We start from the raw sequence: 15,790 nt of genomic DNA on the forward strand, positions 1-15,790 counted from the left end.
ATAGTATGCACCACACAGGACGCACTGCAAGACAATGGCAAGGCAATGCTGCAAGGCAACCCCAGCGTTCCATTGGAAATGAATGTACTTCCGGTGTACCAAAAATACAATGTTGCTGTAGTTGTGATCAAGGCGTAGGTCTACCCCGGTCTATTGTATTTGTTTTATGCATAGTTATTGCATTGTATGTGAATCGTGATATCATATATATATGGAAGACTAATCATTGATTATTGGTCTAAAATGGTACGGTCCATGTTGAGGGTTTCCCATCCTGTCTAAAATCTGTCATTCCTCTTCCAGATAGGGTACGTTTGTCATACTGGCATTCTATCAAGTGTGATTGAGGCCTGTGTTATTCAGAGCTCTGTTTTGAGTTGTCGATTGTTTTTCATTTATCTGAGTATCAAATGTTATTTGTCACATGCGGTGAATACAACAGATGTCAACCTTACCATGAAATGCTTAATTACAAGCCCTTAACCAACAATACAGTTTTAAGAAAAATAAGGTTTAAGAAAATATTTACTAAATAAAGTTTTTTTTAAAAGATATGTTTATATGTTTCCTGTCAATAGTTTACATCATGCTTGTTATTTTGGTTGGAAATATGTGTTCCAGAAGTTTGCCACATTTGAGCTTCTTCACTAATAAAAGCCCTTACTCCGGGCATTGCAGGGGGAACATCATGTCTGCTCCTCACTGCACCATCCATTGTTACGGCCTTCCTAACACCAAAAGATTAACATAACACTATGTGGACAGATCAATTTACGCCTTTGTTCTTAGTGAGTCAGAATTTCATAATCAATTTGAAATGTAGTGTTTCACTTAAAATGGCATGCCCTTGTTTAAAACTGTCAATTCAATGAATGTCGGAAGTAGATATAACATTGTTGATTATCAAACAAGCCATAGATATTGACAGGGATATTTCAGTCTTTTAAATATATTCAACAAATTCGTTCACATTTGCCATCAAAACAACATAGTTATTTGTCACGCCTGCTCCCGCTCTCCCTCCCTGGCGCTCGTGGGCACCAGGCTACCCAGCATTACGCACTCCTGCCACCATCATTACGCACACCTGCTTCCCTCGTCACGTGCATCAGCGATTCATTGCACTCACCTGGACTCAATCACTTGTGTTATTTCCTTCCCTATATCTGTCTGTTCCCCAGCTATGTTCCCCACTTCAGAATTAATTGTCATACGTCTTTGTATTGCCTGGTTTTGACGCTGTTCCGGTCCTGTTCCATGTCTGTGCGAAATTAAATGTTCAACTCTCTGTACCTGCTTCTCATCATCAGCGTCAACAACAAATAATACAACATTTAAAAAATACTGGACTGGAATGAGTGTTCAGCAAGGGTCATCGATGAGCAACATCGCTACAAGAGTTACACATACAATACAGTCCCACTTTAAATGAACAACTGGTAGACTTTATAGAGCTTCTTTTTTTTTGCCAAACCGTTTTGCCACCCTTATGATACAGTTCCTCCATATTCTGTTACGCCCTGATCTGTTTCATCTGTCTTTGTGATTGTCTCCACCCTCCTCCAGGTGTTGCCCATCTTCCCCATAATCCTCTGTGTATTTATAACTGCGTTCTCTGTTTGTCTGTTGCCAGTTCGTCTTGTTTGTCAAGTCAACCAGTGTTTTTGTATCAGCTCCTGGTTTTCCACAGTCTCTCTTTTCTCGTCCTCCTGATTTTGACCCTTGCCTGTCTTGACTCTGAGCCCGCCTGCCTGACCACTCTGCCTGCCCCTGAGCCTGCCTGTCATCCTGTTCCTTTGCCCCACCTCTGGATTACCGACCTCTGCCTGACCTGACCCTGCCTGCCGTCCTGTGCCTTTGCCCCTGTTGCTGTAATAAACATTGTTACTTCGACACAGTCTGCATCAGGGTCTTACCTTTATCCTATGTGAATTGAGATAATGTCGGACACTTTTTTGCTAAATAGCTCTGAAGACAAAACCCATTTCCAATCCATTTTGCTCTGAAAACAGGACGTTCTTGTTCAGTCATGCATTTCCCGATTCCTAGACAGTTTAATGTATCAACCAATAGGAGGCCAAGACGAAAGTGGGGGAATCATTGGATGAGCTGGCAGATTTGACAAGAGACAGTTCCCATTCTAGCCCAATATGTGAGATGATGGCAGTTATTTCCTCAGCAATTAGATAGGATTTCTGAAATAATAATGGCTATTATGTGCCATGATGATATAGACACGAATTAACCAAGCTGCATTAGACAATGCCAATTATGTAGATACCAATGTCAAGGTGTGCACATTCTGCACTGCGACAAGATAGTGTTAGCCCACTGAGCTAAAGCCTAGGCATTACCTCAGGGAGCTAACACACGTTTTCAGGTCTCAAGCAAGTAACCACCTCAAATTCAACCACGCTATCTACATAGTTGAGCTGCTGCCCCGATCAGTGGAACAATAGTACAGAAATGCCTCCCCTATTCATAAAACATACATACAAGTGTGTAATTATGTTGCTAGCCTACATTTCAATGAGTGGGAATGCATGATACTAGTTCAAATTCAAGTTGTTTTAATACCCACATAGATGGATGAATTAACAAATGAATTAATTAACAAATCGATAGATGAATGAATGAACAATCTTCATGTTCCCACAAGGAAACCAACATTTAACGGGCAAAAAGGGACTGTGTCCCCACAGGCATTTGATACATTTAACTTTGAGTAACACCTCTCTCTCTCTCTCTCTCTCATATCAACATTTTATAAGCTTGGCACATCTGGGTCTGAGATGGAGCACATTATTCTATAAACAGGACACAGACAGAAGATCTAAACAGCACGCCGTGTCCTTTCCAAGGTGTCTGCTGAGCAGAAATGCTTTAGTTTTTTCACATTGCGATCACATAATGCCCCTACATTTGCATGCTCATCTGCACTTGGCCAATGCATGTCGTTTGTACTTTGGCCGCACATCCCTGGAATTGGAATTTGCGTGTGTGTCTGTGTGTTTGAGAGAGAGAGCAAGAAACGGAGAGACAATAGTGCCGGAAGAGCACTAGCAAATGCAGCATTGGCTCTAGATGCAGCTATACGTTGAATGATTTGAGATAATGGTAAATACCAACGGTAAACATAACGTTTTAGTACTATACAATCATTAGTGTCTATAATTTAAGGGCTCCTGTCTTGATTGATAGGCATATGTACTGAAGTTTATTAGGAAACTATTCTGCACCAAGTTGAATAAGTTTCAGGACCCCTACTTTGCCAGTAATCAGAATAGCAGAGGAGATCAGCACTTCACAATGTGAAGAACAAACAGAAAGATAAAGAGCTGTTATCTATGTTTTGACAAATGGATAAGAGTGGAGACCCTGGTTTAACATTCCTGCCAGTGACTATTTCTTCAAGCATTGATGTTACCTGCAACATTGTGAAAGCCTGTGTTCAGTTACATTGCATTGCATACCCCCCAATATACCCATTATAATATTCATGCATGGGATTTTTACATTTATTTGATTTACCTAGGCAAGTCAGTTAAGAACAAATTCTTCTTTACAATGACGGCCTACCCCGCCCAAACTTCTACAGATGCACAATCGAGAGCATCCTGGCGGGCTTTATCACCGCCTGGTACGGCAACTGCTCCGCCCTCAACCGTAAAGCTCTCCAGAGGGTAGTGAGGTCTGCACAACGCATCACAGGCAAACTACCTGCCCTCCAGGACACCTACACCACCCAATGTTACAGGAAGGCCATAAAGATCATCAAGGACATCAACCACCCGAGCCACTGCCTGTTCACCCCGCTATCATCCAGAAGGCGAGGTCAGTACAGGTGCATCAAAGCTGGGACCGAGAGACTGAAAAACAGCTTCTATCTCAAGGCCATCAGACTGTTAAACAGCCACCACTAACATTGAGTGGCTGCTGCCAACACACTGACACTGACACTGACTCAACTCCAGCCACTTTAATAATGGGAATTGATGGGAAATGATGTAAATATATCACTAGCCACTTTAAACAATGCTACCTTATATGTTACTTACCCTACATTATTCATCTCATATGCATTCGTATATATTGTACTCTATATCATCGACTGCATCCTCATGTAATACATGTATCACTAGCCACTTTAACTATGCCACTTTGTTTACATACTCATCTCATATGTATATACTGTACTCGATACCATCTACTGTATCTTGCCTATGCTGCTCTGTACCATCACTCATTCATATATCCTTATGTACATATTCTTTATCCCCTTACACTGTGTGTAAGACAGTTGTTTTGGAATTGTTAGTTAGATTACTTGTTGGTTATTACTGCATTGTCGGAACTAGAACGACAAGCATTTTGCTACACTCGCATTAACATCTGCTAACCATGTGTATGTGACAAATAAAATTTGATTTGATTTGATTTGAAACCCTAACTGAGCAATTGCAGACATGCCTGTTGCAATACCCCAACAATCCCCAATCACGTCTTTCTGAGTGTAACCTAATGTAGCAGGCGTAAATTAAACTAGTCTGAGTGCAATACATAAGATTACCTGTAGTACATTACAGCAGGCTGCACTTCAGTCCTAGTTGGCACAGTATCCACCAAGCGGCGCTTGTGATCTCCCAATAAACCTCGGCCATCTCTACCATAGACTGTCTCAAGCTCAACTCTCCGTGCCGCTATTACTGCAAATGTATGTAGAAGATCGAGTTACAAGTACGCCCCATCTTTAAACTCTTGTCTCTGCGCAGTTAGCCGAAGGACAACGCGACAGGCAATATACGTCCTATGCCAGCCGTCAGACAAGGGTCAACGCCTATGTAAGTTTCCTTCGTCCCTAAAACACGAATTCCAATTAATTTGACTAGATAAAAGTTAATAGGCTAATTGTTTTGGACACAAATCTAAAACTCAATTCCGAGTTCGGATTTGTGAGCAACATGTTGCTATTGTAAAGGCTACATTCTCAGCCGCTGGCTCAGTAAATGTTTCGACGGTATCTGTATTATTTTACACAGCCTATGAAATTATACGTTTATAGCTTTGTGAGAATGTTTCAAGCACTTTGGGTGGTTTCGATCGTTGTCACAACATATATATATATCCAACTTTTCTGTTTTATCTGATAACGTCGGAAACCTGTTGATTCAGTGTCCCGAAGATGAGATGGAGAAGAAGGAGGAGTTGAGAAAAGCGGATTGTGTTCCTTGCCTTCTCAGTAGCCGAGACTAGCTTCAAAATAATACAATTTAAATGCATAAACAGACACGTATACAAACAGATTTAAGTTTGAAAAAATATGACTTGAGTGAGCGAAGAACAAAACCTATGCTATAGCGGGTTTATGATTATGAATATGGGCTATGGCTTGCAAAACATACATCGAGAAACCGTTATCCATTCGCGCGTCTCGGCTAGGGCTATGCTATTTGTTTGTCCAAACCTTGTGAAAGGCCCTTCATGAAACTTGAAGTTGTTTTCATTTTGGTTTCAAATTCGTTTTTATATTGGGAGACAAAAAATGCTATTGTCTGTAAAAAAGAAAAGAGTGTATTGACATTTCCTGTTGTGAAGCCTACTGATGATTACATTCGAAAAGGCTATTCAGCATTTACACCTGCACCTAACGTTAATTATTAGGCTAATATGGGATTTAAACAAATTAAATAAGGTGCCAACAAAAAATTAAGATCATCCCTCATACCGCTTCTTATTGATAATGGATGAATGCAATTAAAGGGGAAAAATGTCCTTGCATAGCCTATGGCTGGAGTGGGTATGACTAGGTTACAACTACAGAGCATTTGGTGAGACGATTTACTGTAGGTCATGAATATGCTATATTCATCTTCCAGGATTTGTACATTATTGTATCTTGATGTATAAAAAGTGTCCCAATATAAAATGAAACATCTGTCAGAACATTGACTTAATCTCCATCACTTTATCTTTCAGTTTTAAAAGTTATCATTCTTGTGCTTGGTATGGTAACACAAATGATTTATTCCTGAATGTGTTAATGAATACATGATTTACAGTAACTGAGAAGTGATATATGCCTATTGGTTAGGCTACTGAACACAGAAGCAGAACACCTGCCTGTTATAGGCCTACTATGTACAGTAAATGGCTTTGCTAAGGCCACACAGATGCCTGACGGTAACATACATGTCACAGAGCCATCACCAATGTCAATTAAGGCCCCAGGAATGGCAATTGGCAGATGTTAATCCCTGAATAAGTGTATTAGTTCAAATACAAAGTCTCCAACAAACTACATATGCCTAGTAAAGACCCTGCTTATTGTAGTGTAGCAGCTCTTCGGGCTAATGTTCCTATCGACTCAGTAAGGCCAGCAGGCTTTTTCTTTAAATTGACGTTTTATTGGTGTGTAACTGTTATGAAAGTTGTATTGTCAATTTTGTTTTGTATTTAAATGGCGCTTTAAACGTGTACATGACACTGCAACAAAATCTCCCCATGGCGACAATAAAGTCAGTACGTAAGTAAGTAAGTAGTGTTGCAGCTCTCCTCTGAAGAAGTAAAAAAAATATACTCCAGGTTAAAACGGGTACTTTATATAATGTCATCTGAATGTATGAAAATTCAGAGTGGGCTGCTGAGATATTTTAAAGGTCTACTGTCAGTCAGTATGAAAACACTGGCCGGATATAAACGTTGATTAAGTAAGTACGTGATAATGAGTGATAAAAGTAGCATTGCAGCAACACTCATCATGGTTTTATGTTGATGTCATGTTCATTTGGAGGGTGTGTAACACAGGTATGGGTATTTTGCAGGCCTTGACTACACTCTCTGGTTGATGGGCAGCTATCACATCTACCGGGAATAAAAGACATGATTGAGACAATGGGTAAGAGATCAGTCAATTTGTGATATGTCAAAGTTAGAAAAGTGTTGATTGCTAATGTTGTCGGTTATGTGCAAGGTCTCACCAGATGAAAAGAGCGAGAGGTGGTACTGTAATGTTTCGATCAAGAGAGTGAATTTGATTGATGTTATTACGTATTTAGATAATATGTTACTCCCTAACTCTCCATCTCCCATCCAAACAGAAAGAATCCTGACTTGGCCTCTGTTATTGTAAAATCCGCCTATGTCACTAACAAACTCAGAGTCTGAGGAGAATCCTTGTTATGAATGCTCAAACACTCAGCTACGAAAACTCAAACAAAGTACTCCAAAAAGTACAAGCCGTTAACAGAGAAATGTGTCTGTCGAGACTCCCGTATTTTTGGTTTGTTTACTGTCTCTGCTCAATGAGGTACATGTTTAGGATCTGAATTTGACCTATATTGTCACAGCAAAATAACGTTTAGTCCATCATGTTGCTTGATCGGTGGTTAGGCTATTAGCTGTACAAAAGTAGGCTACATGAAAAGTCTAATACTGTTAATATAACCGTGTGTTAGTATGGGTTTTCAAACGCAAAGCTCATCTGCATTTCCTGCGGTGCAGAACAATTCTGACCAACAAAAGAGTGATCAAATTAAGGTTCTACATCTGTAGGCTAGCTCTCAGAAGGAACAGTGCTTTGGAACTTGTGCACGCCCTATTAGGTGTTAGTCACAGTCCGCAGTCCTCTGAAATTGGCCCGTCCTCCTGGATCAGAGGACGTCAAACCCATCCTCGGCTAACAGGCTGCTCTGAGGAGGCAAGAGAGGCGAGTAGGCTTGAGTTGTTTGATTGTGGAGCTTATGCAGAGTCCAGCAAGCAAACTGTGGAGGGCCTTTTTCTCTGGTTGCCCATTCCGGGTCTGTGAGTCGAACAGCGAATCATTGATGAATTTTTTTATTTATCACATGCTTCGTAACCAACAGGGGTGGACTAACAGTAAAATGCTTACTTTCAGGCCCAGGGCAGAGAGAAAGAAAATAAAGAAATAATAGACACATAATGAGTAATGATAACTTGACTATATACAAGGGGTAACATGCAGGGGTATGATGATGTAGATATGTACATATAACTAGGAATAAAGTCACAGATAGTAAACAGTAGCAGTAGCGTATGTGATGAGTCAAAAAAGGGTCAATGCAGATAGTCCAGGTAGCTATTTGGTTAACTTTTTAACTAACTATTTAACAGTCTTATGGCTTGGGAGTAGAAGCTGTTCAGGGTCCTGTTGGTGTAGAAGCTGTTCAGGGTCCTGTTGGTTCCAGACTTGGTGCATCAGTACCACTGGATGTGCGGTAGCAGAGAACAGTCTATGACTTGAGTGGCTGGTGTCTGACAATTTTTAGGGCCTTCCTCCGAGACCGCCTGGTATAGAGGGCTGTACGTACTATCCTCTGTAGCACCTTGCGGTCGGATGTCAAGTAGTTGCCATACCAAGCAGTAATGCAGCCAGTGTGGATGTTGCCTGTAATCCATGGCTTCTGGTTGGGATGTGTACGTATGTTCAATGTGGGGACGATGTTGTCGATGCCGGTGACTGATGTGGTAAACTCCTCAATGCCATTGGTTGAATCCCAGAACATATTCCAGTCTGTGCTAGTGAAACAGTTCAGTAGCTCAGCATCAGCTTTCTCGGACCACTTCCACATTGAGCACATCACTGATACTTCCTGTTTGAGTTTTTGCTTGTAAGCAGGAATCAAGAAGACAAGAGTTATGGTCAGATTTACCAAATGGAGGGCGAGAGAGAGCTTTGTATGCATCTGTGTGTCTGTGGAGTAAAGGTGATATAAAGCAAAGCTCAAAGCTACATGATTCTCATTTTCTAAACTCTGTTGAACAGCGGTCGACCTTTGCTAAGCCTCGGATGGTTGACGTGTGATTTATTTTCTCCTCTCTCTCTCTCTCTCTCTCTCTCTTCCCAATGAATCATTCACATAGGGCTTATCACATTAGCAAGCATGTTTGGTTCTGTGTGTTAACAGGAGCATGGGTTACTCAGATGAAGATGAAAACGTTAGAAATCTGCCATGGACTTCACATTCTCAGCAATAAAACCTGAATAAACAATGACAACAAATTAGGAACACTTGGATTAAACTCACAGAATGTTTTAGAGTAGCTGAAGGGGGCATGTCAACCTCCTATCTAACTATACTCAACTTATAAACAATTTCAAAACACTTGTGATCAGCCTGCCTGTTCATACTGATAGCTATCCCCCTGCCGCCTCTCTCGTCCCCTTTTCTCCACATGGCTGCCGCCCCTTGCTGTCACTGAACTATGCGATGCTTTGCAGATACCCAGCGTGCCTTGCAGGCAGTGGAGCGGCTCCAGGCCAAGCTGAAGGAGCGGGGGGAGGTCCCCACTGAGGAGAAGCTAAGCTTGCTCAAGTCGGTGCTCCAAAGCCCCCTGTTCCACCAGATTCTGGCCCTGCAGAAGTCTGTCCAGCTCCTCAAAGACCAGGGGGTAAGACCAGGCCTCTCTTGGGGGTTGGGAAATAGGATCACTAAGTTCACAAAGTAGGATCACCCAGGATCAGTTAAGTAACTTTGATGAACAATATAAAATAAGGTTTCTTGATTTTCTGGTTTTAATGTCAATGGATTGTTGGGAGTGGCGAGTCAATTTAAATATCAACTGGGCTGTTTTATCCAAGCTGTGGATATGGATATGGGTGAAAGGGATCACCCAAATTACATATGACAGCAATCCATGCTTTGGTTTTGTTTTTGTAATATGGGTGAACTGTCCCTTTAAGAATGATGGTTAGGGTAGCCATCATTCTAACCTTTACAGGGGGTCATAAACATGACGCAATAAAGTAAACAGACTTAACCTCACCCCATCTCTTGTTTCGACTCCCTAATCGGTGTTTTAAGTTTTAGTCCACATTGTAGATACATGCGTTAATGGCATAGCGGCAGACCCAGCTTGTCTTTTTGCAAATAATTCACTGCCTATTCACTAGCTTAAATGCGCAATTTTAAGTTCAGGATTGACCAAGTATGGTCTTTGCTGCAGCAGTATTATTATGTCTAGGAGTTAGAATGAAGGAAATTACAACTACTTATTTCAGTCTTGATTTAGTCTGCGTTGAATCCAAATCAAATGATTCTCTGTTTTGGCTTGCCTCCAGACAGACATAGCTTTTTTTTCTCTCTCAAATCATGTATTACTGTGGGCATATTGCAGTCAGAGTTCATCTGGGCACTTTTAATAAGGTTATATAAGCAGACACAGCCAGCCAAAGCCAAAAGGCCTCCTTGACTGATCCAGGACCCATGAGAAATTGAGCATTTTTTTTTACCCAAGAAAGAGCTCTTGTTAGGTCACTGTGGATGTATGCGAACGGCCCTGGGTAAGTGCTTGAGACGGAGAGAGAAAGTATGTGAGCTATGCAGTGGGAGGCAAAGATGCTGCTACAGCTTGTATTTCTTTCAACCCTGAAGGAATTTAGATGATAAAATCCTTTCAGACATTTTTTTGTGTGCCGGTGCTTTATAGTTTATTTCAGCAGTGTCACATTCTTACGGCCAATGTAACAACCCAATCCACACAGTATAGCATGGTTAACGGTGTTTGTGTGGCATGCTAATCTACCGCTCTTCCACCCTAATGTTTTCAAGCTAAAATAAATGTGCAATGGAGTCTTATGTTTAAAGATAAAGTGAATCACAGAAAACAACATAAAAAATAAAAAACATTAAATAATTTAAATTCAAATTAGTGGAACAGAGATTAAGCTGAGTGCTTGCGATACAAAGAGACGTTTCCGGCGTCATTGGGCGAAACCAATTTGCAGGAAAGACGCAGTTAGTGTTTTTGGTGTCAGTCGAAACCTAAACCCACATACAGTCTGTCTGCTCCAGCCAGTAGGGCCTAAACTGTCGGTGTCGCTATGGCGACAGGGCCTGCTCGCAGAAGAGAGAGGCCGCCACCATGTCAAGTGGGGCAGAAACAATTTCTTAAATGTGCAAGAACCAAACTGGAACTTTAATCCTCTTAGCTCGGCTGGCTAACATAGCTTGTGAATGGGACAGCAACTCGGGCTCTATGCTAACTTAGCCTAGACTACAGGGTTTTTCTGTTTACAAAGGCTAAAACCTCACTACATAGGTAACTGGCTGGATGATATGTCAGCTAGTGTGTCAACAATGCTTCTTCAATATGCTAAGCACACAATTACAAGTTCAAAAGGGCAACTGAGGATGCTATATTTCAAACAAAGTGCTTATGAAGTGTTAGCTATATATCGCTAGTCCTTGTGGATCACATTCAAACTCATCATGAGCAAACATTAGAGCCAACAAGCAAATGATATTCAAAAATAGGGTTTTACACAGTGTCTAATTCATATAATCCATTAGTCACAGAAACACAGTGGTTGCAGCCCCTTTAACGAATAGCATATCAAGGCATCCAGATGGCTATGATGGAAATATTGCATTGGAAGCAGAGTCATTGTTGGATCAGCTAAAAAGCTATTATCCCTGAAGGATTAGACTACTATAGATCCAGCTAATCATGGTTGGGTAACGAGCTGGCCCGCCTCTGACGCTCCTAGGCTCCTAGACTTAGTTAGATTTAGGGAATTCACAAAATTAGCCTCTGTTTATTTTAACAGCAGGGATGGCAGGTTTTTGGTTAGAACTTGATTGGATCAGCTTGTGTAGCCTCATTTAGGATATTTTGGATATTAGTTCTACTCAATGCAATGCATGTAACAGAATGTGACATGTAAACATGGTTTGTGTTGATATTACGGTTGCACATTTTGGGGAATATTCAGTGGGAACTTTCCGTGGGAATTTACGGAAATATATGTGAATTAACGGGAATATATGCGAATTAACGGAAAAATATGCAGATTAATATTAATACCAGTTTAATGTAGATGTTTTTTGCATTGTATATATTTACCCTATCATATGGAGACAGAAACAGAAACCTTTTACCTTTTACCTTCATTTCATAAGTACACATAATTGCAAATGATTAAATCCTTCCAATAGAAATGTAAAAAAATGATTTAGTTATGAATTGAACTTTAATTAATGAGTTGACTCTTCACATGGGATGATTTCACTGAGCAACAAAAGAAAGGGAATATCGAATGATCCCCAATGATCCATCACATCTTCCAAAAACCTTTTCAACATACATCTGTAAAATGATAGTCTAGAAACTAAATATTTGGTTGTCTTCCTCTCAGGCTTCATGTCTTCTCCCTAGACCTCCTCAATGTCCACCTCTTGAACATCAGACTCTGAGGCCCCATCTTCATTGTCACTTTCCAACCTTGTTGAGGATGACTCAATAGACCTCAAATTTGCCCGGATGGCCACCAAATGTTCAACCCTTGTATTGGTCAGCCTGTTGCGTGTGTGTTCCCAAACAAGGACCAGTTGCGCTCTGAGGCAGCTGATGTTGGTGGGATTTGGAGGATGATGGAGGCAACAGGGGAAAGAGCCTCAGATCCACAAAGCCCCTTCCACCAGGTGGCTGATGAGATATGTTGGCACGACTGCCATATTGCATCTCCATCCCAAAGCCCTTGCTTGGAAGTGTACTTCACCAGACTGCCAAGAACCTTGCCCTAATCCAGGCCAAGGTGGCGAGACACGGTAGTGATGACACCATAGGCCTGGTTGATCTCTGCATCAGACAGGATGCTCTTGCCAGCATACTTGGGGTCCAACATGTACGCTACAGCGTGTATGGGCTTCAGGCTTCATGCTTTTTGATGTATTTCAGAACTGCAGTTTCCTCTGCTTGGAGCAACAGTGAAGTTGGCAGGGCAGTACCAATTTCTTCTCTTACATCTGCAAGCAGAGTCTGATGAACATCAGACAGGATGGGATTGTCTCCCTCAATCTGTGCAATGGCTACTGCTATTTGTTTCAGGAGATTCAGGCTGTTTACCACTCTCTCTCAAAATACATCACCCAGGAGGATCCTCTTGATGGGGAGAGACTTGGGTCAGACTTTCTTGGAGAGACTCCTTCCCCTCCAGGAGACTGTCAAACATGATGACAACACCACCCCAATGGGTGTTGCTGGGCAGTTTCAGTGTGGTGCTCGTATTCTTCTCACTTTGCTTGGTGAGGTAGATTGCTGCTCTAACTTGATGACCCTTCACATACCTAACCATTTCCTTGCTTCTCTTGTAGAGTGTATCCATTTTTTTCAGTGCCATGATGTCCTTGAGGAGCAGATTCAATGCATGAGCAGAACAGCCATGGGTGTGATGTGAGGGTAGGACTCCTCCACTTTAGACCAAGCAGCCATCATGTTCACAGCATTGTCTGTCACCAGTGCAAATGCCTTCTGTGGTCCAAGGTCATTGATGACTGCCTTCAGCTCATTTGCAATGTAGAGACTGTGTCTGTTGTCCCTCGTGTCTGTGCTCTTGTAGAATACTAGTTGAGGGGTGAAGATGATGTAGTTAATTATTCCTTGCCCACGAACATTCGACCACCCATCAGAGATGATTGCAATACAGTCTGCTTTCTCTATGATTTGCTTGACCTTCACTTGAACTCTGTTGAACTCAGCATCCAGAAAATGAGTAGATAAAACATGTCTGGTTGGAGGGGTGTATGCTGGGCGAAGAACATTCAGAAATCTCTTCCAATACACATTGTCTGTGAGCATCAGAGGTGAACCAGTTGCATAAATAACTCGATCAAGACATTCATCAGCATTTGTCTGACTACGCATTGAGTCAACAAAAACTTCTGATTCCAGGACCATGAGCTGTTGCTATCGAGAAGGTGTCTGATTCATCATTTTCACCTCAAATAGAAGTAGAGGGACTTTTGTCAGAGGTTGCTTGTTGTGAGCGCTGAGTGAACTTCATGCACTTGGCAAGATGATCCTGAATCTTTGTTGCATTCTTCACATATGATTTAGCACAGTATTTGCAAATGTACACAGCTTTTCCTTCAACGTAAGCTGCAATGAAATGGCTTCACACATCAGATAGTGCCCGTGGCATCTTCCTGTAAAGATTAGGGAAAAAAATCCCAAATACAATTCCATGTACAAATAAATAGTTAGTAAGCAGTTAGATTAAACAACTCCTTTGTATGATAAATATTTTTAATTGAAACATGTATGGAAACAGGTGAATTAACAGTCCTCAGTTAGAAGGCTTAAGCAAGGTAAAACCCACATGGTAGCAAAAACTACCTAGCAGAAATTGTTAACAAGTTAGAAATGATTTAAACACACTTTGCTGTAGGCTACTATTTACTAGTTAACAAATAAATCATGTATGTCATGTAAAATATTCACCCCACCCAGTATTGTAATCAAAACTTACCAGAAAGCATTTAGTCCTTGGCTCAGACAGTGTAGGAATGTGGGCTCAATAGCATCTCATTAGTGTGCAAGATCTTCAGAATCAGCTGTACATGTGATGGAAGAGTGCACTGCACATGTGATGGAAGAATGCACTGTGCATGCAGAGGGTTGCAATTCCATTGAATTGGGGATAGTTGAACCTAAATATGCCACAATACCTAGAATTGCATCATATGTATCCCACAAAAAAAGCTTCACTGTTATATGCTAACTTTTTCTGAATCAATTTAAGCAAAATTCCCCAAATTCCAGTGCTTAACTTCCTATGGAAAATTTCCGGAAGAATTCTGGAAATTTACCGGAACGTTTCTGACCCTTTGCAACCCTAGTTGATATATCCCAAAATAGAACTGTAATTTTGTGGATTAAGTCTGTTTCTGGCTAGATGTATATTTCCTTCTGTCACTTGGTTACAGTGTGTGATAATCAAACAACTGCCACAAATTCAAACTATTACAGCCACAGTTTTTAGCAGCTGATGTTTTTCATACAGAATAGACACAGTTTACAGAATTCACACAGTTCCAAGATTTGCATGTATCATGTTGCACAACCCTGCGGTCTTGAATGCATCCCTTGTTGACTGTAATTCCATGAATGGTTTCAGGGTGGTGTCACAGCAACATTTGGCGATGACCTGAGTGAATGCTACACAACAGCCCATGCCAATGGCAGCCATCCTGCCTACCCAGAATCCTCCACTGGTACACAGATCAATGGGAAGCCGTCTCCTGAGGAGTTTGAGCACATCATTCGCTCCATGGCTCAGGTAAAGAAAACCAAAAAAGTGTGTTGTATTGTCACGTACACCAGATAGATGCGGTGAAATGTGTTGTTTTAGTAGTACAGTGCCCTTGGAGCAAATTAGGGTTAAGTGGCTTGTTCAAGGGCACATCGGCAGATTTTTCACCTTGTCCGCTCTGGTATTCGAACCAGCAACTTTTCAGTTACTGACCCAATGCTGTAATGCTGGGCATACACTACATGATTTCGTCACGAATTTGCCACATTTTTTGCCATCCCAGACTCATTTTCATGAAGGGAAGGAAATCCTATGAGCTTGGTCTAGGATCAGTATGTCGGGACTCGCGTAGTTTGAGTGGGTCAAGGATGGACTGTACCGTTCTCCAGACTCCTGTCGGAGGTCCAGATAATTTTCGGACATTTTGGTTTTGCATCTTGTAGTATTAGCAGTCCTACCACGCGATTGGACAAGGACTACTGCCAAAAGCCAGTGAGCACTTAGCATGTGAGACCAAAACAATGATGGAGAAGAGAAAATGCAACAACAACACGCAGGTTGTCACTAGTTGCCACAGCCACAGAGTCAAAATTGGCTTTATCATAAAAATCTTGATTTAATTTAAATTTAGACAAGGTTTGCAGTGTGGTTAAGGTTAGATTAGAAATCAGATTTTAAGAAGATACATTTTAGAAATAGGTGGGGTTTAGCCATAATTATGACTTTGTGAATGTGGTAACT

At 41.3% G+C, this 15,790-nt stretch overlaps 1 protein-coding gene across 5 annotated transcripts in view; it reads left to right on the forward strand.

Annotated features, from left to right (window-relative positions):
• The first annotated feature begins 4,661 nt into the window (after positions 1-4,661).
• LOC115133547 (multiple PDZ domain protein-like) overlaps positions 4,662-15,790 on the forward strand; it is a 70,366-nt gene continuing 59,237 nt past the window's right edge. For 3 of the 5 annotated variants that reach the window (XM_029666861.2, XM_029666863.2, XM_029666862.2), the window contains exons 1-4: positions 4,662-4,841; positions 6,822-6,895; positions 9,239-9,408; positions 14,915-15,076. In XM_029666861.2, the coding sequence (XP_029522721.2) occupies positions 6,880-6,895; positions 9,239-9,408; positions 14,915-15,076 (348 nt within the window). In that variant the 5' untranslated portion in view covers positions 4,662-4,841; positions 6,822-6,879. The remainder of the gene's footprint in view (positions 4,842-6,821; positions 6,896-9,238; positions 9,409-14,914; positions 15,077-15,790) is intronic. The other 2 variants (XM_029666865.2, XM_029666864.2) reach the window with 2 other exon arrangements.

The sequence above is a fragment of the Oncorhynchus nerka genome, linkage group LG8 (assembly GCF_034236695.1).
Source record: "Oncorhynchus nerka isolate Pitt River linkage group LG8, Oner_Uvic_2.0, whole genome shotgun sequence".
In the NCBI taxonomy this organism is placed as follows: Eukaryota; Metazoa; Chordata; class Actinopteri; order Salmoniformes; family Salmonidae; genus Oncorhynchus; species Oncorhynchus nerka.